Source organism: Camelus bactrianus, chromosome 3, assembly GCF_048773025.1.
Source record: "Camelus bactrianus isolate YW-2024 breed Bactrian camel chromosome 3, ASM4877302v1, whole genome shotgun sequence".
Taxonomy (NCBI): Eukaryota; Metazoa; Chordata; class Mammalia; order Artiodactyla; family Camelidae; genus Camelus; species Camelus bactrianus.
The window spans coordinates 97,769,736-97,796,595 of NC_133541.1; the positions used below are offsets into that span (position 1 = coordinate 97,769,736).

General features: G+C 43.7%; 1 protein-coding gene across 8 annotated transcripts in view; it reads right to left on the minus strand.

The window, feature by feature from the left end:
* KLHL3 (kelch like family member 3) overlaps positions 1 to 26,860 on the minus strand; it is a 238,159-nt gene that overhangs the window by 58,894 nt on the left and 152,405 nt on the right. For all 8 annotated transcript variants that reach the window (XM_045507716.2, XM_045507715.2, XM_045507713.2 and 5 more), the window contains 3 exons: positions 25,125 to 25,231; positions 12,186 to 12,307; positions 2,714 to 2,876 (listed from right to left, as the gene is read on the minus strand). In XM_045507716.2, coding sequence (XP_045363672.1) covers positions 2,714 to 2,876; positions 12,186 to 12,307; positions 25,125 to 25,231 — 392 coding nt within the window. The remainder of the gene's footprint in view (positions 1 to 2,713; positions 2,877 to 12,185; positions 12,308 to 25,124; positions 25,232 to 26,860) is intronic.

A 26,860-nucleotide genomic window follows, 5' to 3' on the forward strand; every position in this document is an offset into this window, starting at 1 on the left:
TGTCTACACTGTCTGGTTGTTGGGATTTGGTAACTACATGGCACAGACTTTGAGGCTCATGCTTCCGATGGAAAATGCCAGCTCCAGCCACCAACACTCCAGTTACATGCTATGTCCAAATGGGGCCTGGAAGCCACAGAATACAGTAAGTGTAAACAATGGCTCTGGAGTAAACACTGGGTCTGAATTCTGCTTCTGTCTCTACAAGCTGACCCCAACAAATGACTTCACCTCTCTGTGCCTTAGTTTCCTCAGTTGTTGTCTGCATTAAATGTACATAAAATGCTTAGCATAGGATGTGACCCACAGTGAGAGCTCAGTAAATGCTAGCTAGAAGTAACTTATCAGGACACTGCATGCACACACGTACCACACCCCCCCCCAACACACACACACATGCTGCAGAACCCAATCACCCTGCCCACGTCAGGACCAGGGAGCACCAGGACAATAATGTGCTCCCAACTGCATCCTTCCTGTTCTCCCACAGGTGAGTCTCACCATCATACAGTGAAAGGGGCCAAGGTAAAAAACACAGACTGTGAAAGTGGGGGAAAACCTGGACAGAAGAACCTGGGAGCCTTTGTTAAAGGTGGGGGTTCAATACACAGCCCAAACCTCTGGCGACAGTGTCAGCCAACTACAAAGGATGTGCTATGTGTTGTATATGCACGCCAGCATGAACACCCTATGTAGAAGGAGAGGGCGGGGGGGGGGGGTGGGGAGAGAGGCAAGGGGAGGGAGACAAGGAAGAGAGACAGAACTCCTGGCATCTAAGCACTTTCTCCCTTTGCCACTGCACCAGCAGATGCTGACACACTGACCTGGGCCTTGGCCAAGCTCTTGGCTCCTGCTGAAGCAAAGTCTGAGCACATCCCTCAAGAAAGTGGCCTCTTCAAAGGCTAGACTAGAGAGGGTTCCCTGAGAACAGAAAGGAGGTGGGGAATAGCACTGGGAAAAGGGGGCACAGGAAGGACAGTAGAGAAACAAGAGAGTCAAGGTTCAGGATCCAGAAGAGTCAGAGGAATTCAGAACTAGGACAACTGGAGAATGTTCTTCACAAAAATCATCACTGACATCATCCTAAAAACTGGCCCCATGTGTATCCCTAGAAACAGACTTCAGGAAGAAATGAGAGTCTGCATAGTCTCCTGGGGTCTGGGGCTTGATCAGAGCAAAAAAGGAGGCTGAAAAACAGAAATGTTTGTTGACCTGTGGACCAAGGGGCTCAGGCAGCACAGGTAAGCAGCTGGCAGGCCCTCAGTTAACTTCCAGGCACTGGATGGACAGGAGACACAGAAGAGAACAGCAGCCATGAGGTGCTTTACTGCAAGGGAGGGAGAGGCCGTGACTTCATCTATCCATTCACATGACCAGACCTGTTTCCTAGGTAACTCATGGTCTTCATCCTCAAGCTGAAATAAATAGCGATGAAGATTTCTTTCCAGCTATACAGGATGGGCTGTTCATCTCTACTCCCACCCAAAAGCCCATTAAAACAACAGGATGACAAGCTCTAGGGGGGAGAATATCTCCAAGAAAAATAAAATGGAATCAGCAGATGATCTTATGTACTAAGAAGACAGTTCGGTGTATCCGTCTTACAAGAATTAGTGGCTGTAACATACTGTGTGAAAGAAAAAGGCATTTATTAACTACTGTTCTGATTTAAAACAAAAGTTTTCTGATTAAAAAAACTAATTATAATACATAACGTAGCTCAGTTGTTGAAATGACGTTAGGAGAATAAAAGAGGGAAACAGTGTGTGTGGATGAGAGGAATGTCTGCAAAAGTACAATCTCATTCCTCTGTGAGAAATCAACAGATAACATATAAAACCAGTAAATCCAAAATGAGCAGTACACAATGGGTATTTTTTGATGAGCAGAAGCCTTCCATTTTGATGAAGTCCATTTTTTCCTTCATAGTTGTTGTCTATGACATGTTTTAAAAATATTTATCTACCCTTAGGTTCAGGATGTTAGCTTTTACATTTAAATGTGTGATCCATCTGCGAGGGAGGGAAGACAAGTTTCTTCTGTTTTTCTCTACAGCCAACTATTTGCTCTATACTACTTCCTGGGGTAGGGGGGAACCCTTCTTTCACCATTGAATTTCATCAATGCTATCGCTGAAACCAAATTGAGTATATAAGTGGAAAAAAAAAGAGTGGTACAAACATTTTATTTAGATAAATGGAGGTAAATATCAGATGAAGCAGCTTTTAGCTGAATCAGAACCTGCATTTTAATTCTTTGAGAATTGCGAGTGGCTCCAGAGAGCAAGACTCGGTGTGGGAAAGCAGAGCCGGAGACTCTGGCTTATTATTACAAGCCTGACAAGAGTGCCTGACTTTTAAAATTGTGTTCAGGGAACACTTTGATCAAAATAGAAATTTTCCTCAACAACGAAGATTTATTTCAAGACCAAGTTCAAACTACTCTTCCCCCACGAAGTCTCCTTAGATCTCCTTCCTCTTCTCTTGTGAAAATTACGGTCTGAACCCTTCATCTGGCAACTTGTCATATTCCACTTGGCAATGAGCTAACTCTTCTACTGTTAATTATCTTTCCACCTGTGTCTTGTCACCCTGACTAAATTAGAACTGCTTCATAGCAGAGCACACTTCTCATCACCTTGGACCAGTCCACCATAGACCAGGTTATTAAACCCACAAGCTCAGAGAGGTGCAGCAGCCCAGCTCCCCGTTACCTGCATAAGCATTGGCCTGCTGCAGAAGGTCGGTACAGGTGTGCACATCTGCAAACGCACGGATGCCTAGGCAATTGGTGGGATGCAACTGAGACTGCAGGAAGTCACAGCAGTTCTGGCGAACATCCATGAGCTGCAGCAAGCTGGCTGCTGGGAGCAGCACCTGGAGGAGAGGGTGACATCCTGAAACGCTGGATCTCCCCCACCCGCCCCCTGCCAGGGCCCCATCTCCCTGAAGCAGGGCTCTAATCAGACCACGCCCAGGCTCAAGGTTTTTGCACGGCTCTCCACTGCCTGTCCAAGTAAGTCCAAACTTCCCGGCCTGGCCTTCAGGGCAGCCCCAGCCTGATTTCCCACTACTCTGCTTTGTGGACCCCAACTACCAACAGATTCTGTGTCCCTACAGCCTGCAGCGTGCCTCCCATTGGCTACTGTGTATACAAATTCCCCTGGGGATCTTATTAATATGCAGATTCTGACTCAACAGGTTTAGGGTGGGGCCCAAGAGCCTCCATTTCTAATGAGCACCCAGGTGATGCTTGCAGCTGCTGGTCCACGAACCACAGTTTGACTAGCAAGACCATTACAGGCTAAATGTTTGTGTCCCCTACAATAATGTATATATTGAAGCCCTACTCCTCAGTTTGGACTGTATTGGGAGACAGGTTAAATGAGGTCAGAAGGGTAGGACTCTAATCCAGTAGGGCTGGTGCCCTCATAAGAAGAGGAAGAGATACCAGAATTCTCTCTCTCTACCATGCAAGGACAAAAGGAGAAGATGACCTTCTGCCAGCTAGTAAGAGAGCCCTCACCAAAAACTGAATCAGTTGGAACCTTGATCTTGGACTTCTAACACTGAAAAAAATTAATTCCTGTTGGGCAAGCCACCCACTCTGCAGTATTTTGTAATGGCAGCCCAAGCAGACTAAGACAGATTGGTTCTCTTACCTGGCTATGAATTAGAATCACCTGGAGAAATTTTTAAAACCCTGGGTCTCACCCCCAAAGATTCTAATTCAGCAGGAAGAGGTATGACCTGGACAGTGAGATACTGCTAAAGCTCCCCAGGTGCGTCTAATGTACAGCCACATTTGAGAAGCACTGCCCTGTAGTCTTTAGCTACTGTCCTCACTTAGAATGGTACTTACTGACTTGCTCACAAGCTCATTCACCACTTAGTTACTGAGCAGCTGTGTGCCAGCCTCTGGGACTCAGTGGTAGGTAAGCAAGAGAAATCAGACTCCTGATCGTACGGAGTTCATCATCTACTGGAACAAGAGTCACCCCCAAATCCACAGGGACTCAGACAATCGCACTCTGCTCTTGCATCCAACAGATAAACAGTAAAGAACATTTTGGGATACATTCTCAGAGACAGGAGAATTGAGTTTCCTTTTAAAAGGTCATGGGATACATGAGTATTTACACTGTATCCTAGAAGACAGAAATAGTTCCTACTTAGGTATGTGCGCATGTGTTTTTCCTCAAAGCCAGGGAAGACTGGCTTGAACAGGCCAGATGGGTGCTTAGATGTCAACTCAGGTCGAGTCCCCTAGGACTTTCCCACAGCTGCTGAAGCCTGACCTTGGGTCAGAAACTCAGGACAGACAGACAGCAGGGTCCTACTCAACTCCAGGTCTGCTACCCCTCACCCCTGCCCTGTGGAAGGGGTAGATGATTTGAGAGTGACTTAACAAAAAGAAATTTAGGGGAAAAAAAAAAATCAGAGTGCAGATCATTCTGGCTTGAGACTGCTTGCCTCAGGGCCCCCAGCATACATTTCACCCCAAAACAACCCCTGTGTCCTGGACCTTTGCTCTCAGCTGCTCCCCTGGTCTCAGGGTGACTATCTGGGCCAGCCAGACTCCAGCTCCTCTACCCACTCGGGCTTGCCTAGGAAGACACAGGCTCCAGATGTTTGTTTTCTTAACTCTGGGCACTACAAAACAAAATTTTTTAGTGATTTAAATTCTGTAGCCAACTGTCCCCCAAAACACTCTGAGCCTCAGCTCTCACTCTCCTCACTTCCAAATACTCAGGCCAAAAACTACCCCACTGTGCATTCTCGGGCCTTGTCCCACCACTAGGGTAACCAGTCATCCAGGCTTTCCCAGGACCGAGGGGCTTCCCAGGATATGGGACTCTCAGTACTAAAACAGGGATGGTTAGCCACCTTCCTCAGACCTGTCCACACATAGTCACCACCAAGAGCCTCTGCTGTCACTGGTCCTGCTCCCAAGCTAAATGCATGCTCTCAACAAGGAAAGCTCTTCTTACCTGCAAGTTTATCAAACTTCTCCCTCACGACAGCTGAGTTATAGAAAACACACACCTCTCTCCTTCCTCTGCCCTCTCTCCACTACTCCATGTGCCAGCAGGACAGCAGTTAAATTAGCATTGCGTCCTTGCTATTTTCTGAACCCCTGTTTGATTCCAGAGAAGGAAAAAGATAAAATCACCCACTCTTAAGAGTTTGAAACCAGAAGTGAACACCGCCAGGCTCCAAATTTGACCACCTGAGCTCCATCCCCACTAGACAGCCACGTCGGCCCAGAGCAGCCATAAACTGGGAAATCAATTAACCTGTGATCTTGCTCAGCCTAGCCAAACAGATTCTAGGACCAGATTAGTCTCTGCCTGCTAGTTTAGTGGGGAACCATTAACCATTCTCACTGAATTCATACCAGGAATGGAAAGTTGTGTTCTCAATCCTCAAATGACCTCCATGACACCAACCTCTGACCAGCACCCTGGAGTGAGGGCCACAGGCTGACCAACCATTCTGGTTTGCTGACATTTTGCCAGTTTTAGCACTAAAGTCCTGGGTCCCAGGAGACCCCTCAATCCTATGCAAACTGGAATGGATGGTTCCAGGGACCAGGAACTTGTATGCTGTCCAGCACATACCCTGCCCCAAGGTGTGGCAACCCCCAAAGGGTCAGGTGTGATTAGAGGCAGAAACGGACGGCAGCCCTTTAGCTGCGCAGAGGAGGAATTTCTGAGAGTCCAGTATGCCCCTAGATTGCATTCCCAGCCAAGCCGAGATGCGATCACGCCAGAGACACACACCCCATCCCTTCTTGCCCTCTTCTTCACCACAAAGACAGCCACTGTTTGATGCTCAAATTCTCAAGCTCGTGACCACCAGCCAGAGAAGTTAAATAATAAATACACTCCTTAGGTAATACGTTCAGTTTTTAAAAACTCCCTGGATAGAGCTGCCCACATAGCTTTCAACTTCCCTACTGTTCCTAAAACCCACTTAGCAGACAAAAATGATCAGGCTTTCCACCTCTCCGTGCAGGGCGCCCCCATTCTGTTTGCATCTGCTCCTGCTCGAAAGTGCTCTCAAGCTGACTTCCCAAAATGCGAGGGGCTGCTGGTTTCTCTAACTGCCCCGTCCCTCTCTTTGATGATACACTGAGATTCTCTGAGTCAAAGGCTGTTTTCTTCCCACTGCTTGCTTCCTACAAGAAGGCGTGAAAACCAGTAAGGGGAGTCAGAACGCTGAGGAGGACAGTTTGGAGGCTGGAGGATTTATCATGGCTCAAACCCTGAGTCTCAGGGATAAACTGGGGTGTGGTCCAGAGGGGCTCTGGGGGCAGCACACAGGAGAACCAACACAAATCTCCAGAGGCCATGGAAGAAAAGAGAGTAAAACATCCCTGTGGTGGTCACACTTCCCTCTCCCACTTCAAGGGCTGCGAGAGGATTTCCTCTTCTCTTATCTTGCCTGCAACTTGACTCCCTCAAGTGGCACCAGTAACAAGACGCCAAGCTCAGGGCCACAACTTGGAAGCCTTCTGTCCTGATGGGAATCACTAGGGCTGTATTGGCTGGTCCCTGGAAGGAGGCTGAGACATGAGAAGGGGCAGGTGGCTGGAACCAGTGCAGGAACGGAAGGTGGCCCTAGGTGAAAGCTTTCAGCTTGCCCCTCGCCACCTCAGCATTCTGGTTCTGGGAAAAAGAGTCCCTGGAATGACCCTCAGCAAAGAGCTTACAGGTTTCCCTCCAGCTTACAAATGGCTTCCCCCCCTTTTTTACATGCAGGCCCCGTTTTGTTTTTTTCTCTCCCTCGGATAACATGAAAACACAGCAGAGGATATCCCGTCACAGAATTTGTTTCCTTTAGCAAAAACAAAAGGAAATGCCCTGCCTCAGAAAGCACCTACTCTTGGAATTTCGGGAAGGCAGGGCCATGCACACAGGAAGGGCACCCGCCAGAGAGCCAGGGCAAGGCTGCCCCGGGCCTGTGCACAGCCACACAGCGGTCTGCCTCTGCCAGGACCAGGCATGAGGCCTGGCATAGAAACAGTGCTAAATAAAAATCTACTGAGAGAAAGAAGAAAGGGAGAGAGAGATAGAAGGAGGGAGAGAGAGATAGAAGGAGAGAGAGAGAGAGGATGGAACAAGAGAGCTAATTGAAGAGCACTGTGATTAAAAGTGTCTCTTCCCATTGTGACTTCACTTACCAGCCATGTGACTACAGGCAAATTACTTCACCTCTCTGTGCTTCTGACTCCTTAACAGTAAAATAAAGACAGTAACAATACTGCCTTAGGGCTTGTTGTGAGGCTCAAATGAGATAACACATTTAAAGCAGTTAACCCAGTGTTTGGTGCATAAGGAGTGCTCAGTTAAACTGGGTTTTAAACTCAGTTTTTATTATGATCAATTATAATGAGATAGAGTCAAGATTCTGATCATTCATTTAACAGGAAACTCAAGTTCACCACATCAACAGGGTACAGTGAGTTGGAGAGAGCGGGATCCAAAGCCCAGCTCCACCATTTAACCCCTTGGAGCATCAGTTCCTTCAACTGTAAGAGAAGGGTCACAGGAGAACCATCCAGGGGTGGTTATGAGAATTAAATGAAATAATGCATGTGAAGTGATCTACACATGCTTGGTTTACAAGCATTAATAAGAGATGGGGCATTGGTTACCTCCACCACACAAGGACAACTTGGTCTCTTCCAAGTATGTGTGGCTGGGAAGAGATTCAGGGCATAGTCTCCCATCCATTTAATCAAGCCTCAAGTCTCTGACCCTAGATTTCACCAGTGCCTCCACACTCACCTCCTAAGTGCACCATATCCTCAACAGACACTGACTTCATAGACAGCTTGTGAGCAACCGTCTCAGTAGACACATCACAGCAGGAAGAAGCAGCCACATTTTGATCTAAACTTTCTTTTCTTAACCTTTTTTGTTTTGTTTTCCCCCAAGGTCACCCCTGAACAAACCACAGTTTAAAGTGACAGAGAAAAAAGAAAAGAGTTCACGTGTCTCAGTGATTCCCAACAATGCAAAGTTTCCTGAAGGGTCTACACTGGTGCTTCCCAGTGGAGCCCTTGCCCGTGCAGCCCCCTCCCCACTCCTACACACACATGAACACAGCAGGCCCCACCGGGGTCTCACACGCCAGTAGGGACAAAGACAGGTGGGCAGAGGAGGCAGGTCTGACGTCCCAGCCTTCCTTCAAGATCCAGCCTACACAACGCCCCCTCAGTAAGGCCTGCCCAGACCATCCTCATCAAGGGGGTAATGACCATTCCCTGCTTCCTGGGTACCTCCACCCTGGCCTCTACCACACTGGAAGGCACTTATTTGCTTGGCCATCTGTCTCCACGTTCAGACCACGAGCTCCTAAGTGAAAGAGCTTCCGTGCTCACCGTGTTCTCTGCACCCATACATCTGCCAGCCCTGGGTAGCACTCTTCTAGGTGCTTTACCTACCGTAATTTATTTAATCCTCACACCAACCCAATGAGTCAAGTACTATTACTATGCCTATAATAGAGATGAGAACACTGAGGCATAGAGAAGTTAAGTACCTTGCTTGGATTCACACGGCTAGAAAATGGTGGAACCAGGATTCGAAGACAGTTTAACTCATGACCTCCCAGTCGGATGGGTACTATCATGATTCCTGTTCTACAGATGAGAAAACTGATCCTTAAGGCAGGAAGTCAGTGGGGGGATCAGAGAAGTTCCACTAGGAAGGAAATAGAATAGAGGCTGGCAGAATAAGTAAGACTCTTCCCTGGCTAGAGGTCACCAAGTCCCATGCCCTTACATTACAGATGGGACACTGACCCCTGCAGTGGGGAAGGGCAAGACTAAGAGTCTCTGAACAGATGCTAAAGCTGGGGCCTGGACCCAGGTCTCCTTTCAGACTTGATTCCTGCCTCATCTCTATCTCTGCCTGTACTCTTAACATGCGTGTCTTTGCTCTGGTTCCTTGCCCTCACCCCTACAGAGGAGTTGTAAAAAGCAACAGTGAAGCCATTTTCTCCAGAGTCCTCTGATTCTGCTATCTGCTGCTATCTGCCTTAAGGTACCTGGTGTTGTAGACATCACCACTGGGTTAGACCAGGCTGCAAAGATAAATACCTAGCCAGACAAAAAGCAGCCAGAGTGGAACATCTTCTAATTATCTAAGCTTGTAAACACCTGGTCCTTTACAGAAAAAAAGGTATTAAATAAATACACAATGAAAAGGAAGGAAAAAACTGGTTTCAGTCATACAACTCTACAACCTCCCTATACAATGCTTGGGGTTTGTTTGTTTTTGTTTTGTTTTAGTGACTTAAGACAACAAACAAATTTATTTTCTTACATCTGGAAGTCAGAAGTCCCAGATGGGTTTCACCAGGCTAAAATCAAAGTGTCAGCAGAGTTGAGTTCCTTCTGGAGGCTCTGAGAGAAAAAAATGCTTCCTTGCCCTTCAAGCTTCTAGAGGTACCTCAATTCCTTGGCTCATGGACCTCCTAACTTCAAGACCAGAAACATCAAACTGGATCCCTGTCAGGTCACATCTCTCTAGTTCCCTTTATTCTGCCCCCCTCTTTAATTTAAATAGCCCCAGCGATTACATCGAGCCACCTGGATAATCCAAGATAATCTCCCCATCACATGTTCAGCTGATGAGCAACATTAATTCCATCTGCAATATTAATTTCTCTTTGACATTCAACCTAACATATTCACAAATTCCAGGAGTTAGGACAGGAACATCTTTGGTGGCCATTAATCTGCCTACCGCACTATATGATTAATGAGTTACTGATAAATCTTAATGCAAGATTTTTAAAAATTACTTACCCCCCGTACATTTTTAGGTTGACATTTAGCATTTTTCATTAGAATTGCAAAGGATGTAATTTCTTGCATTCTGTAAGTCTCAATATCTATATCACTCTTAAAAGTACCTAAATGAATTTAAATTTGATGGTGATTTGACACAACTATCACCCATTTAAAATTTTTTTAATACATCTCCTATATTCATTGTATACTAAATTACTTTGCACTTAGTATTACTGCCCAAGAGTCATTCAGCTGTCTGAATTCTGCTGCTAGACCTAGTAAGTAACCATGGCATTGCCTACTCCACTCTGGATGGGAAAGACCAGAAACAACATGGAAAGGCTATGCACTTTACTGTGTATAAAAAATACCTCAATTTTAAAATTGAGGATTTGGCCAGACCACTGTAGAAACTATACCACCCAAAAGTCTGTATACAGAAACAGGCTCTGCAGGCCCCAGTGCAGGGTGGGCACCTCGGGCCCTCAGCTTGCCTGCACCCTGACACCCCTGCCTTATGAGGACCCTTCACTACACCAAGCTGACTTCCACTCATCCTGCAGTCCTCAGCTTAAACTTACCTCTTGAAAGGGCCCTTCCCAGACTCCCTCCTTCGCCCAAACAGTCCCTTTCTCTCTCATTGTACACCATGTTCCTTTCCTTCAAAGGACTTACCACAATCTGTGCATAGACCTTACTTGTGTGCTTATTTGTTGAGTGTTTGTCTTCACCCTTGGACCACAAATTCTATGAAAGCAAGCAACTGAATCACCTCTGCTCCATGGTATAAACACAGTGCCCAACAAAGTAGCATATAACGGGCACTCAAACATCTGGGCCAAAGGGGATAAATACACGATTATCAATTCAGCCTCCCAAATACCTCGATCCCGGAAAAGAAGCTGGTGTTCTGGATAAGGGAAATGGGCATTTTGGTCACCAGAGAGGTATCTGTCTCACAATACATAAGGTGGAATTGCGTTTTTAAAAACAAAAAAGGAAGGAAAAAACCTCCATGTCACATAAAATTTCCATCACTTTAATTGAATAGTAAGATCCTTAATGACAAGAAATAGTGTATCTTATGCACCCCAGTGTTCACAGCAGCACTATTTACAATAGCCAAGACGTGGAAACAACCTAAATGTCTATCAACAGATGAATAAAGAAGTTGTGGTACACACACACACACACACACACACACACACACACACACACACAGAAATATTACTCAGCCATAAAAAAGAATGAAATTATGCCATCTGCAGCAACATAGATGGACCTAGAGATTACCACATTTAAATAAAATAAGTCAAACAGAGTAAGACAAATATCATATGACATCACTTATATGTGGAATCTAAAAAAATGAGACAAATGAACTTATTTACAAAACAGAAACACACTTACAGACATAGAAAACAAACTTACGGTTACCAAAGCAGGAAAGGGAGGGGGAACGGAAAAATTAGGAGTTTGGGACTAGTAGATACAAACGACTATATAGAAAATAGATAAACAACAAAGTCCCTCTGTAAAGCACAGGGAACTATATTCAATAGCTTGTAATGACCTACAATGAAAATATATGTATGTATAACTAAATTGCTATGCTGTACACCTGAAACTAACACATTGTAAATCAACTATACTTCAACTGAAGAAAGAAAGAGTGTATCCTGTGTCTGGGTTTGGCCTGGTGGTACGTGGGGCTCCAGCGTGGGCCACAACCTCAACCACCTTCCCTACTGAGGCTGATGCTGATGCCTCACGTGCCCACAGTAAAGACGCACTCCTATGGGTGAAGCAGGGTCTTAGCTGGCTCCTCCTTTCAAGGCTCCAGATGGCTAAGGATGAGGGCAGGTGGCAAAGGAAGGAAAAGGCACAGACCACACGTCTCACAGCCACACGCCCCTGCTGAAACTCAGGCCCGGTGCTTGGCACCTCCACTGACTCAGAGGTATTTCACTGACTAACACTGAAACAGGAAAATTTTTAACAGCCTCACAAGTCGATACTCAAAAAAATCCCTGAGATGTGACGATGCCTGGGGAGGACTGGGGTCACCAGGCTTCTAGTTCTTCCCTTCACCTAAGTTGGAACCAACGTTAAGTTAGACTTCCTGTTCTGGGGCCCAAGCTCATTCAGAGGATTATTGCCTAGTGGTTAAGAACAGGGGTCCCACAGTCAGGTAGGCAGGAGTGTGAGGGTCATTCACCCACCTCCTACTGGCCACGTGACCCAGGGCCAGTCACCTGCCCTCTTTGGAGCTTTCGTTTCCTCTCCAGTTGCCAATCAAGCTGTTGTGAGCGTTAAGTGAAATGAGGCTGTAAAACAGTGAGCCCTAGGTGTGCGACACACTGAGCAGGGGCTGTGTTTACCTGCACGTTCTCTTCGGTCACTTCAATCTCGGCTGTATAGATGTAGTCAATCAGCTTACTGAGCGTCCGCCCATCCACATCCTTGATTTCTATCTTCTTGGCTTTACTCTCAGACATGTCACCTACAGTTCAAAACAAAAACAAAATGGACATGAATGTGGTGCCAAGGGTGTATTTAACTTTCACATGGCCTCCTGCCCTGTCTTGGCGACATCAAAGCACTGCCCATGCTCCCAGAGGCCACAGAAGGAACTCAGGCATGGAGGCAGATAAACCAGCTGACATCAAGGTCACATCAACTTTGGGTCTGTGATCACCCAAAACCCAGTTTTAAGCGTTCCTCACTCTATCTGTTGCCCATTTCCATTCTAAAGGCAAATATGTCTACAGCAAAGCATTCAACCAACAGTTACTGCAAACTTGTACACGCAGGGCCAGGAAAGTGAACAAGATATGCACGTGTTCTCAGAGAACCTGGTCCAGTAGGGCAGATACATAAAAATATATGAGATGGTAAGAACTTAATAGAGGTCTATGCAAAGTACCAGTATAACAACAATTTTTTAAAAACCATTTATTGAGTGCTAACTATGGCCAAGCACTGTGCTGAGCACTTTAAACTATTGTCTCTTTTAATTAACAACCTATGAAGGTTATCAATATTATCCCCATATTACAGATGAAGAAACTGAGGCACAGGACTGTAGTTAATTCATTTTGCCCAGAGTCATACATCTAGGAAGGAGCCAGGCCAGGATTGAAAGCAAGGAGTGTGACTCTAGAGCCCACACTTGTAATTACTAAATTATACTAAATCCTAAGGAGGCAGAAGACAGAGAAACAAGCCCTCTCTGACGAATCCAGGAAGGCATCCTAATAGGAGGGCACATTTGAACTGGATATTCCACAGGCAGCAAAGGTGAGGAGGGGTGAGCTGGATACAGGAACCACAAGTGCAAAGATAGAAAATTAACAAAACGTATATCTGGAGGGAACTCTAATTCAAAAAGATACATGCACCCCAGTGTTCATAGCAGCACTATATACAATAGCCAAGACATGAAAACAACCTAAATGCCCATTGACAGGTGACTGGATAAAGAAATTGTAGTATATACATATACATTTACATACAGTAGAATACTACTCAGTCATAAAAAAGAATAAAATAATGACATTTGTAGCAACATAGATGAAGCTAGAGATTATTATACCAAGCGAAGTCAGTCAGAAAAAGACAAAACCATATGATATCACTTATATGTGGAATCTGAAAAAAAAAGACACAAATGAACTTATTTACAAAAACAGAAATAGACTCACAGACATAAAAAACAAACTTATGGTTACCAGGGGGAAAAGGGGTGGGAAGGGATAAATTGGGAGTTCAAGATTTGCAGATACTGACTACTATATATAAAATACATAAACAACAAGTTTCTACCATATAAAATGGGGAACTATAGTCAGTATCTTGCAGCAACCTATAATGAAAAAGAATATGAAAGTGAATATATGTATGCATATGTACGACTGAAACATTATGCTGTACACCAGAAATTGACACAACATTGTAAATTGATTATACTTTAATTAGAAAAATAAGTAAAAAACTCTAAAGTTAAAAAAAGAAAGAAAGAAAGAATAGTGCCAAAACAGTAAGTTTTGGGAACAGTGAGAAGCCAGTATGGCTGGTACGTGTGGTGACAGTAAGAAGGAGGAGGCCGGAGAGGCAGATAGTGGCCAGGACTTGTAGAGCCAAGTAAACCATGCAAAGGAGTTTGGACTTTATCCTAAGAATAGCACCACTGAAAGGTTTTAAAGGGGAATGACATCAACAGATGGGTGTTTTTGAATGAAATTTTGGATGCAGGGTGGAAGCTGGATCAGAGGCAGGGAGAACAGATGGGCAGCCCTGATAATAATCCAAGAAAGAGAGGACACAGGCTTGTGAACTAGGGCAGCAGTGGCACCACGTTTGCACAATCCGGAGGGCCCTGACTCCAGCCTGTCCTCTATATACAGTGCACACATTTACCTAGAGCCGGGCTCATTCAACAAGGGCTGCTGAGTTCAGAAGGAAAAGACAGGCAAGACATGCATCTTTATAGGCTGAACGAAAGGGCAATATGACTGCAAGAAACAGGGATTCAGAAGTCCTAATGTGAGTGTGAAAACAGAGCCTGGGCGGTTGTTTTCTCTCTGTGGAATTTGTCCCCAGGAGCCAACAAAATAAAGTACAGTACAGCATGTGGGCTGCAGACGCCCACCTCCAAGCTGCACAGACTGCACGTGATTGTTCCGCCAATCCACGGTTCCCATCCTGCACAGTTCTAGATATGAATGATGCTGAGCAGGGAGGAAAAAGAAGGAAAAAAACCTATTCCAAACCCTGCCAGCTCCCTCCGCTGCCAGATCAGGTAGACCACAGACATCTCCCCTTACCTGACTCTGTTCTCTCTTCTGACTGCTGGTAAAAGCCAGTAAACAGGCCTTAGCACAAAGAGCTCTGAGATGGAAACAAAGAGGCCAAAAGGAAACAGGAAAAGATGGGTTTCTCCGCTACCCATGAAACAGGCTCTCACAAGCTCTCTGTTGAGTTTACACCAAGACAAATGAGAACATACACACAAGGAAATCAGAAGTTAAATTCATCTCTCTAAACAGCCATTAAGATGTCTATTAATAAAAGTCCAGTTGGTAATTATATCACAAATGGTCATCAAAGGTGGCCAATTCTTAGTTTAAGAACTTGGGCCTTAGCACAAAGAACGAAAAAAGGAGCAACCTGACTGCAAGAACCAAGAGACGCAGAAGCCCTTAATAAGTGTGAAGCACAGCCTGGCCTGACTGTTTTCTGTCTATGGAGTTAGTGCTTGGGAGTCAGGTGAGGGTTTTGTAACTTGGGGTAAACAAGCAGAAACTCCTGAAATTACATGAAAATATTTGTATATGTGGGCCAAAGTTTGATTCTCTTGGGGATGATAGATCATTTTCATCAGTCTCAACTGTCCAGAAAACATTAAGACACATTTTTCTAAATGATGGGACTTTGGGAGATTTTCTTTCTTGCTTCTTTACATGACTCAGAAATTTCTAATTTCTGTATTAAGTGCTTAAAATTTCAATAAGCAAGGAAAAAGTGTGGAAAAAAAAAAAAACAACCTAGGGTTTCAAAGACAGTATTTATCCTCTGAGAAATGTCCCTTATAGGAAATTGGAGACCTATACAAACCAGGACTTGTAAAATCCCATTTAATATCTCTTATAAACCAGGAGAAATTAGTGCACCAAACTAAGACATCAGCTTCAATAGACCTAAAAGTGGTAGTAATAATAATTGTTGTAGGGTGGAAAGGGATAAATTTGGGAGTTTGAGATCTGCAAGTGTTAGCCACTATATATAAAAATAGATTTTTTTTAAAGTTTATTTTCTATAGCACAGGGAACTATGTTCAATATCTTGTAATAACCTTTCATAAAAAAAATGAAAATGAACATAGACTGGGATTTCAAAATTGTAGTATAGATAAACAAGATTATATTGTATAGCACAGGGAAATATATTCAAGATCTTATGGTAGCTCACAGAGAATAAAATGTGACAATGAATATATATATGTTCATGTATAACTGAAAAATTGTGCTCTACACTGGAATTTGACACAGCATTGTAAAATGATTATAAATCAGTAAAAAAAAATGTTAAAAAAAAAAAAAAAGAAAATGAACATATGTATGTATATGCATGACTGGGACTTTGCGCTGTATACCAGAAATTGACATATGGTAACTGACTGTACTTCAGTAATAATAATAATAATAACAATTGTTGCTATGTACCAGGCCCTCAGGATTTACATACATTATTTCATTGAATCCTAATAACACCCCCAGGAGGTACTAGTATTACTTCCATTTGACAAATTATAGAATTGGCATTTCAAGAGGCATTTGCACATAGCTAGTAAGAGGCAGGACTGGGAGTTGAAAATTGGCCTAACTTTAGACTTCATGTCATTTCTAATAAATCCCTCTATAATGTAAACCAGACCTTAACTAATGACCTTGATAGAAGTATTTCCAAACAAGGCCTATGTCCACATTCTGAGGACAACTTATACTAAATACCTACAAGCAAGAAAGAAGGGAGATGAGATCTTGTCAAGTTTATTGTCAAGATATCCTCAACACCTAACAAAGTGCTTGGCATATAATAAGCACTTAACACATACTTGTTGGAGCAGGGAAAGAAAGAGAGAGGCTTTCTCTTGACATCTCGTTAGGTCCACAGACTTCCGTAATTCTGGAGGGGGAGAAATCAACAAAGACTTGGCCATTCTTGTCCCTTCATTCACCGTGACTACTTCGGCAAAATATTTCTAGCAAACAGAACATAAGCCCTATAAGTCCTTCTATATTTAAGGTCAACCCAAGCATCCTCCTCTGCTGGTTTTTCCCAAGAGGACCAGCCTAGCTACCTCAGACTCTGAACTTTCAGAAAAGAGGAAATGCTAATGGCAAACAGGTACATGAAAAGATGCTCAATATTTCTAATTATGAGGGAAATGCAAATTAAAACTACAATGTGATATCACCTCACACCTGTCAGAATGCTATCATCAAAAACAACACAAATAACAAATGTTGGAGAAGGTGTGTAGAAAAGGGAACCCTCATGCACTGTTGGTGGGAATGTAAATTGGTGCAGCCACTATGGAAAACAGTATGGAGGTTTCTCAAAAAACTAAAAATAGAACTACCATATGATCCAGCAATTCCACTCCTGGGTATATAACCAAAAAACCCCAAAAACATTAATTCAAAAAGACACATGTACTCCAATGTTCATACCAACATTATTTACAATTACCAAGATATGGAAGCAACCTAAGGGTCCATCAGCAGATGAATGGATAAAGTAGATGTGGTCTATACATACACTTGTAACTTACATGATATTATACAACATCTATGCTTCAATTAAGAAAAAGAAAAAAGAAAGTGCCTGTTGGTCACACATCTTTTGTCCTTTGTTAACATATATGTCCTGTTCCTCCAAACAGATCATGTTCTACTCAAGGACAGATATTTGTTCATTACTTCACTCAACAAATATGTATCAAACAGTCCCTATGGGCAAGGCCCAGAGGACACAACAGTGAACAAGTCAAGTTCTGCACCCTCAAGGAGTTCAGTCCAGTGGAGAGAGAAACAAGTAAACCAACAATTAGAAAGTGTGTTAAATGCTAGAAAGAGGGGCTCAGCTTAAAACGTTCTTAAACAGGGATTCTTTTACCCTGAACTGTATGCACACAGGAGCACTATTTGCTTTTTTTGTGGCAAGAATCCATTGTTTTCATCAGATTGATTCATAATGGTTAAAAAACACTGATCTAAAATGAGATCTGGATCCAGCAATCCCACTCCTGGGCATATATCTGGAGGAAAATATAATTTGAAAAGACACGTGCACCTCAATGTTCACAGCAGCACTACTTACAATAGCCAAGACATGGAAACAACCCAAATATTCATCAAAAGATGACTGGATAAAGATGTGGTGTGTGTGTGTGTGTGTATATATATATATAGATATATATATATACACACACAATGGAATGTTACTCAGCCATAAAAAGAATAAAATAATGCCATTTGAAGCAAATGGATGGAACTGAAGATTGTCATTCTAAGTGAAGCAAGTCAGAAAGAGAAAGAAAAATATCGTATGATATCGCTTATATGTAGAATCTTAAAAAAGGGACACAAATGAAGTTATCTACAAAACAGAAACAGACTCACAGACAGAGAACAAACTTATGGTTTTCAGGGGGTAAGGGGGGTGGGAAGGGATAAACTGGAATTTGAAAACTGCACCTCTTGGGGAGTGAGGGAAATATTAGCTATCTTGATTGTGGTGGTGGTTTCATGGGTGTACACATCTACCAAAATTCATCAAATTGTACATCTGAAATATGTGTAGCTTACTGTACAGGAACCATACCACAATAAAGGCGTTAAAAAAATTAAATAAATAAAGTTAAAAATAAAAAAAAATACAATAAAATGAGATCTGTAGAAGGAGTTATGGTTGTCAGAGAGAAGGGAGTATGAAGGAAGAATATTCCAGGAAGAGAGAATGGTGTATGTAAAGGTTTGGAGGTAAGAACGAACATGACCTGTTCTGAGTCCATAAGAAGTTGAGTCTGGCAGGAGCACAGCATGCAAAGGGAGGAATGAAGAGATGAGGCTGGAGATATAAGCAGGGTCTGCACTTAAGGGTTTTGTGGGCCATGCTGAGAAGTTTAGACTTCATCCTGAGGGCAAAGGGGAGGCACTGACAGATTTTAAGCAGGTAAGGGATACATTAGATTTTATTTTGGGAAGATCACTATGGCCATAGTGTAGAGAATGGGTTGTGGGTGAGGGAACAAAATAGGAGGAGGGAACAATCAGAAGGCTGCTGCAGTAAATCAGATGAAAGATGATGGCAGCCTGGACAAAGGGACTATGTCTTGAACTTTTTTAAATCCTCAAGCTCTACCTTAGGACCCTGCACTGCACCTAGAAGTCTCCAAGAACCATAAAGAGCCCAGGAGAGAAAGTCATAGTTCTGAATCCCAGCAAGCACACCAGGCACACAGCAGAGCTCTTTTAAGGTGGAAGACCACCCCAGGGGGAAGAGGAAGAAGGAAGTGCAGCTTGAGGAGCAAAACCTTTCACCACCACAGAATACTCAGGAGGGATAGAAAACCTCTGCTCATCTTCCAGACCTTTGGTATAAACCCAACCCTGGGGGAGGGTATAGCTCAGTGGTAGAACTCATGCTTAGCATGCACAAGGTCATGGGCTCGTTCCCCAGGACCTCCATCAAATAAAATAATAATAATAATAATAACAACAACAACAACAACAACAACAACAACAACAATAACATGGGCTCGTTCCCCAGGACCTCCATCAAATAAAATAATAATTAATAATAATAATAATAATAATAATAATAATAATAATAATAATAATACCTAATTGCCTACCCCCCCAACAAAAAAAAAACAACCCAACCCTATTATTCAGCAAAACAAGCCTCAAGAGTGAGAAAGGAATGGAAGAATGGCTGGCAGGTCTTTCTGAAGAACCAGACATAGACCACCAACCACCCCTACAAAGATGTATGGCAAAAGGGGAAAAAGTGCATTTAGAAGTCCTTATGTTCTAGAATTCTTCCTCACTCTTAAATTGAACACTTACTGTTGTAATTTAGTTTCATGTTCTGACTAGAAAGAAAACAGAAGATCCCTACCATTTGCACAGTGATCCTTTGTGAGTGTTAAGATGGTTATTAAACTTTCTTACCCCTAACCCTCATCTAAGTCCCAATATCTGGGTAGCCAACTCATTAAGCTAGAGGGAGATCTATGTCACATGTTAACACCACATGAGAAAAAGAAATACCCTGTCACCTCCCTGAATCCCAGCCAAACCTCCTGCAGGTGAGCAGTCTAGGCCATTTAACTGCAAAAGGCTGACCTCTCTGTCTCCTGTGAAATAAGGACATTCCCTGCCCTGTCTTTATGCCAAAGCTGTGTGAGATTCAAAGAACATAATAAGACTGTGAGAACTGTGACAGGAGGATTCAGCAGAACTGCAGGGATGGATATAAGCCCATCACCCAACCTCCCTGGAATCTCATCCCCCTCTACTGCGAAAGGTCTTTCTGCTCAGCTAGAGGCACAAGGAGCACCAAGTAAGGAGGGAAGTGCCTATGGAGCCACAGAAACGTTTCACATCAAGCTGAACCACCAACAGGGCAGCTGATGTCAGAGCTACCCCACACATCCACGTGAGCTTTGTAATCTATGATGTGCTCTACACATAATAAGAATAAATTTTATTAGTACCTATTCTGTATTGGGTCCCTTTCTTCCCTTACCTAATTTTGTTCCCTGGTTATTATTATTATTGATTTATTGTTATTATTCCAGTCTCACAAACAAGAAAACCGGATCACAGAGGTTAAATAAATTCCCCACAAACCTACTAAGTACTGGAGTCAGGTCATTATGGCTCCAAAGCCCTTTCCAAGACACCACACTATCTCCGAGTGGAAGGTGACATTACCTTAATATGTTCAGTCCTTATCAAAGAGGCCTCCAAAGCAACAACTCCAAACATCCTCTATGGACATTCATAAAACATTTCTTACCGATGGTTATCCCCAATGATGATCTGAATTTCAAGGCTGAGCTACTCTACGTCCAGACCAGTCTACCCTAGATCATCTTGGTCAAACCAGCTGCACCTTAATAGGTGCTGGTGGGTGTCTGGAATAGTGGTCTCTCTTCTGAGGTGCTACACAGGCCTGTGTTGAACTGCACCCAAATTAACTCTTGAAAAAACTCACCATTTCTACAACAAAAGCAACATATTTTTAGACATGACTACCGTACCCCTCATCCTTAAATCTGGGACTCTTAAGCCACAGAAGGATGCCTGACTTTGATGTGGTGTGTTGGGGACAGGAAGAAGAAACCATACATCACTACAAGCTTCTGCCCCGAGGTAACCAACTCCAAAAGACAGTCACATGGAAGATGAAGCCATTTCTCCTAAATCCCAAGCAGTCTCTGATGCTTCCAACCCTTCTTTTTTCTGAGCTATTCTATCCAATCTGTAACTCTAATCTCAGGGGCAAAACTGTCAGAAACCAGACCCTAGCTACTGCTACTATTCTCTCAAAACCCTCTTTATGCAAAGGATTCTATTCCTTAGTGCTCCCTCCCTGCCTGCCCCACTGCCTTGGATTAAGTATTGCTGAACTGTATGTTATGCAGAGATCTTCAAAGACATCAAAACATCATACAAACACTCAAAACACAGATCTGGACCAGGGCCTGGCAGAATATGGCACAAAGAAAGGGTGACGTGGTTCTGTAGGATGTGCATACCTGGGAGGTGAGCAAAAGAGCCAGGCCTTCATTGTTCTGTTTGTGGATGGTTGGTGTCCTCTCCAGTTCCAAGACCCTTGCCTCTTACCTCCAGCACATTCCTGACTCTCCTCCCTATTTGTACTCACCATATGTTCAAAGACACGAGTTGAATCTCAGCCTACATCTAATAAAAACTAGACAGTAACTTTTCTTTAAAAAAAAAAAAAAATCTAATCAGCCTCTGTACATAGTACAATACAATCAGAAGAACAGGGCAGTTCACTCCCAGGGCTGCTTTCAGGATGGAGCTCAAAGTCCTTTGGCCATGATGATTGGCCTAAGACCCTGAGCCCATACATTCTTTAGAACTCGGCGTCTTTAACATCATAAAATGGGATTCTTTTTCAAGTATTTGGATGACATGTGGGGACCCATATGGAGTACACATACTATAGTACACAGATCCCATAGTAAAAGATGTGATAAAAAGAGGGAAAAAACTTGGGAAAATTATCTTCCCCTGGGATGGAGGGGCTAGATGGGGAGGATGGGGTTGAGGGGAATCTTCAGTTTCCACACTCGCAGGGGAAGGAAGAGCAGAACCAGCACCACCAGCCTCTCCAATCACATGATGCTAAAGGAGTGGGAGCCATTCAGCTGACTGCCCAGCCCAGATCTTCTCAAGGGCTGGCGGCCTTTGGACACTCTACTGTGGGCATTCACACCTCAGTTCCACATTTATTCCAAGTTACTCTGGGAAGGACATGGTCAACGAGTGGGGCTCGTATGTGGAACCATCAGAGGACATTCGGGCAATATGAACTCAGAGGACAAAACCAAAAAATAAACACTTTAAGCCTGAGTAAAAGATCTTAATCACATCACTCAAGTCAGAAGAAAGTCACACGTATTTTCTTTTCTTTGGAGCCTTAAACACGCTGATAGAAATGGACTTAACAAGAGTCAGCTGGGCCTTTTTGTTATTAATTTTATGCATTTTGAAGCTGAACCTGATAATTAGAATAAAATTTTGCAAAATCACTTTTTCTTCTGTACTTGTTTACCAAGGTTTAAGCAAAACCAAGGGGTCTCCAAAACCACACACATCTCATATATTGCTGATGGAAATGTAAGCTGGTACAATAGTTCTAAGAATTGTGGAGTTGTAACATGTGTTTCACAAGTCTTCAAAATGCGCATACCCTTTAACTAGTATTTCTTATGCTAGGGACCTATACTAAGGAAATAATCAAGAATGTAGGTAAAGACTAAGTTGCAACGATACCCATTTTTGAATTATAATTAGCAAAATACTAGAAAGAATTATAACTTCCAATAAGGAAATGGATTTTCAATTAGGATACATATGACAGGCTCTTATGAAACCATTAAAATTATGATGTAAATGTGATTTCATTGACATGAAAATATATTGACAATATATTGCTAAGTTCAACTAAGCAAATTTTCATTGAGCACTTACTATATGGAAGATCACACTAGGCAGTGGGGACACAGTAGTGAATTTAAAAGGTACAGTTTAACACCAGATATTGACACAATATTGTAAACTGACTATACTGCAATAAAAAAGAATGCAAAAAATAAAATAAAATAAACTCCTAGAAGAAAGCAAAAAAAAAAGTACAGTTTTTACCCTCATAAAGCTTATGACTAACCAGGGAAATCAGACAGTGAAGGAGTAATGAGATAAGTAATAATACTAAAGAGAAGCATCAGGTACCACAAGAGTAAATGTTGTATTATGTGTAATTTTTGTTTTTGCCTGCCCACATTTTCTATTTTTTTCCTGCAATGAACATATGTGAATAGTGTTTGGATGAGTAGGTGGACAGGTGGGTAGGTGGACGAACGGATGGAAGGATGGATGGTAACCAGATTCAGCGGAAGGCTTTGGGTGGGCATCACATTAGACTGCTTTATTCTCTTGAGTCTCTTCTCCCTTCAAATAGTAGACTCCAAAACCTGATCCAGAATCATCTTTTCTCTCCCTTTTTAAAATCACCTTGTTTTTGCTTAGACATTTCTACTACCCTAGAAGCAAGTTCATTAGCATAAAGTGAAGCCAATAGTACATTTCACTGCAATTCCAAACAGATTCCTCTCTCAACACTGGACTTTTCAAACCACACACACAGAGAATGACTGGCAGAGCTATTTATCGAAGGTGCAGCTGAATAGCTATTGCAGACAAATTATTTTAAAAGAGAGACAGATGAAGAAGAAGGAGAAAAAAGAAATAAAAGCCTTACTACTAGAGTTGGAGACTACTCCAAAGAGAATGTGGCTCAAAATTTCCAGGTCGTAAAATGAGCTGGTTTTCCAGGCTGCGCTGTGGAATTCCTGGCCCAAGGCTCCAAGTGAGGAAGAGTGCCTTGGTCCACTTAGCAGAAGCGCTGCTCGGGGTTGAGACCAGCTCCTTCCCCTGATGAGCTGAGGGGGACACACATGTGAGGAACTCTCAAAACACAAGTGCTAAGTCTCCCCCAACAAGAACCACTGTCTTGCCTACCAGAGGCCGTGGACTACACTAGTAAAAGGGTAAGAGCTTGTTCAGCAAAGATGTGCCTGCCCTCACCATTCTTAGCCATCTCATATTTATTCGTGCAACCTTCACTTAGTCACTGTCTCCTGAACACCAGGCCCGGTGGTGGGCACTAAGGATTCAATAGTGACAAGACGTAGTCCCCAAGTGCCCAAAGCTCACAATCAAGGGTGGGAGGTATTTTGTTCATTTGAAAAGTATTTAGTCCTCTTATGTACCAGGTGCTCAAGAAATAGTAACAAACAAGTCCAGCAAGATCCCTGTCTTCATGGAACTTACAGTCTAGTAAGGAGAGAGAGGAAAAATATATATAAACAAACAACCAATGTGATTTTCAGATAGTGATAAATATTATGAAAAAAACAGAGTCGAGTTATGGATCAGAAAGAGACCTACTGGGGCACTCTAGCTCAGGTGGTCAGAGAGGAGGCAACACATGAACTGCCAACTGCAGGTTGAGAAGCAGTGGGTACGTGAGATGCCAGAGCATGGGCAGTGGAGACACCAGGAGACAGACGAAGAGTACAGAGTGACAGGGACCACACTTACAGGAAGCACACGTTACTTGGTGAGCATGTGGAAGGGACATGTGACCTGGTCCGGGGGCCTCACCCAGGCCGGCTGGCCTTCAGTCAGCAGGGATGATAGGGCACTGCCTGCCCCTGGTTCAGGGGTGCTGCGAGGTACTAAAGACAAGAAACCCAGCCCACGGGGGTCAGGGAATTCCATCTCAGAAGCAACAGACGTGCAGTAGTCAGACAAGGCTATTTGGGACACCCAGGAAACGGGGACTCCCTGGCAAGCTGGCAAAGGTGCTGAAACTGAATGCCAGATGGTGACTATTCCTACATCTTACTTTTCCCACCCCTTGCCGCACTACCACTTCTCCCAAATCTCTCCCACACTCCTGGAAAGGCTAGAGGAGGCTCAAGGCCCCCACCTGGAAGGAACGGCTAAGGAATGACAAAATGTGGGCCAGCTGGGCCACCGCTGGGCTTGGCATCCAGAAGCCAAGTTCCACTCATCCATGTGTGACCTCAGGCAAGTCCCTTCCTTTTTCCCAACCTCAGCGTCTCCCATCTGTGAAATGAAAGAGCAGAAGCTCGGGGATGAGCCCATGAGTCTACATGTCTAACAAGCCCCCTACATGATTATGATGCATGAGAAAGTCTCAGAATTCATGAGCTATACGAGTCTATCTTTTTTCCTCAGAGTGAACTGCAACAGGGGCTGCGTGCCTGACTGGCCCGGCTGAGACTATTGTTTCAACACAGTTCTCTGCAGCTCCACGAAGCAAAGCAGACTCTGGCACCTAGAAGCTCCTCGTGGTGGGTATCACCACCTTCTCCTTCCTCCCCACCCTCATGCCATCACTCTTGACATCCTCCCAGTGGGACTGCAGCCCCATCGCTGTGGGTTACTGTCCACCCCTCATCTTACCTGTGAACATGGCACAGAAGTAGGGGCTGCAGGCCGCCAGCACCACACGATGGGCTTCTATCTCCACATCTTCTGCCACAATCATCACGTCACACAACAGCTGTTTGCTGTAAGACACCAGTGAGGGGACAGAATGGGTCACGGCACCAATACCCATCCCCAGCCATACCAGGGTATTTTCTCTCACACCCACATTCTGCTGTCATATGCACTCGCCAGATCTTGAGTTAGGCAAGGGGATGAACTCCTCAACTCTTCCACTTCCCTGATGAGTGTAACAATCATGCTTTCCTAAGGCACTCAACTCTGTAGCTGCAAATCCAGGGCTCCTTCGTTTGTCTTTACATCTCTGCTCCCCAACTCCACCAACTCTGACTCAGGGAGCAGTGGGAAAAGCTTGGGACTGTTAGTCGAGTGACTGAATGACTGCCAAGGAGCATGAGCACGCCACTGAGATGGAGGGACCCACTGCCTACGAAACACTGGTCAGAGGCCAGCCAGATCTGGAGGACTCAAGTATGTATCTCTTCCCACCCAAGTTTAACACTATCACCAAGCAGACTCCACTTGTACACACAGGGCTCCCTAATGACCCGGTGCAGACTCCAATCACTGCAATTATTAAGAAAACTGCAACCATTTTTTTAGTTGTTTGTTATCCCCACTATACTGTGGACTCCGAAAAGGACTTGTTTACTCTCATGTCCTAGACACATAGCTGCACGCATAGCACACAGTAGGCCCTAAAGGTTTACTAAATAAATGAGTTAATAAATGAATGAATTTTTAAATAGGATTGATCCACACTCATAAACAGAATGAATATTCGACTATTCCGGAGACTGAGAAGGTACCAAAAGCATCTAACAATCCAAGAATTTTTTTCCTCCACCAGCCTTTCAAATACTTATCATGGCTATTATCAATACAATAGTTAACACTTATTGAGTTATATGTGCTAGGCACTGTTCTAACCACTTTTTAAATACATATTATTTCATTTAATCCTCTCTACAATCCTACGAGGTAGGTCTAATGTTATGCCCCATAGTACAAAAAAAAGGAAACTGGGGCCCAGAGAAGTTAAGTAACTTTCCCAAGGCCACACAGAAAGGGAGCAGTAGAGACAGAACTTGAATATAAGCAGCTGAACCCCAGAATCCATGCTTCTAACTTCTATGGTATCCTGGTCCCTCCTTTAGATTAAAGCACTAGAGGCGGGAGGGAAGCCAGGGAGGACAAACACATGTCAACCATAATCCACTGGTGGTGGTTACTCAGCACACTGTACTAGATTGAGAAGTCTGTCATGACTGGGTTCCATGTGAGAGTGATGAGATAAACAAGCACACGGAATAAGGAACCAGTGAGAGGGTTCTGGGAAGAGTGAGACTTCTGAGCACCAAGAGGCAAAACCTGGAGGTGGGACCTCATCTTGCAGTGAAAAGTGTATCCTAATGCGTGAATTTTATCAGAATAAATCAGCTCAGCTGGGGACAGAACTGACTCTGCCCCCTAACTGGCTATATGAACAGGGACAAATGACCTCACCAGTTTTCTCATCTTTCTTAGCTGCCTTGGGACATATATCATGGGGACCAAAAGAGACTGCAGACACCACCTGAGAATAGCCTTGTTTCTCATCTGGATAAAATGTGTTGTAAAAAATAAATTTTCAACATGAATAGACTCGTCTTGGGTATTTTCACTTCTATTAAAGATTTTAGGGAAAAATG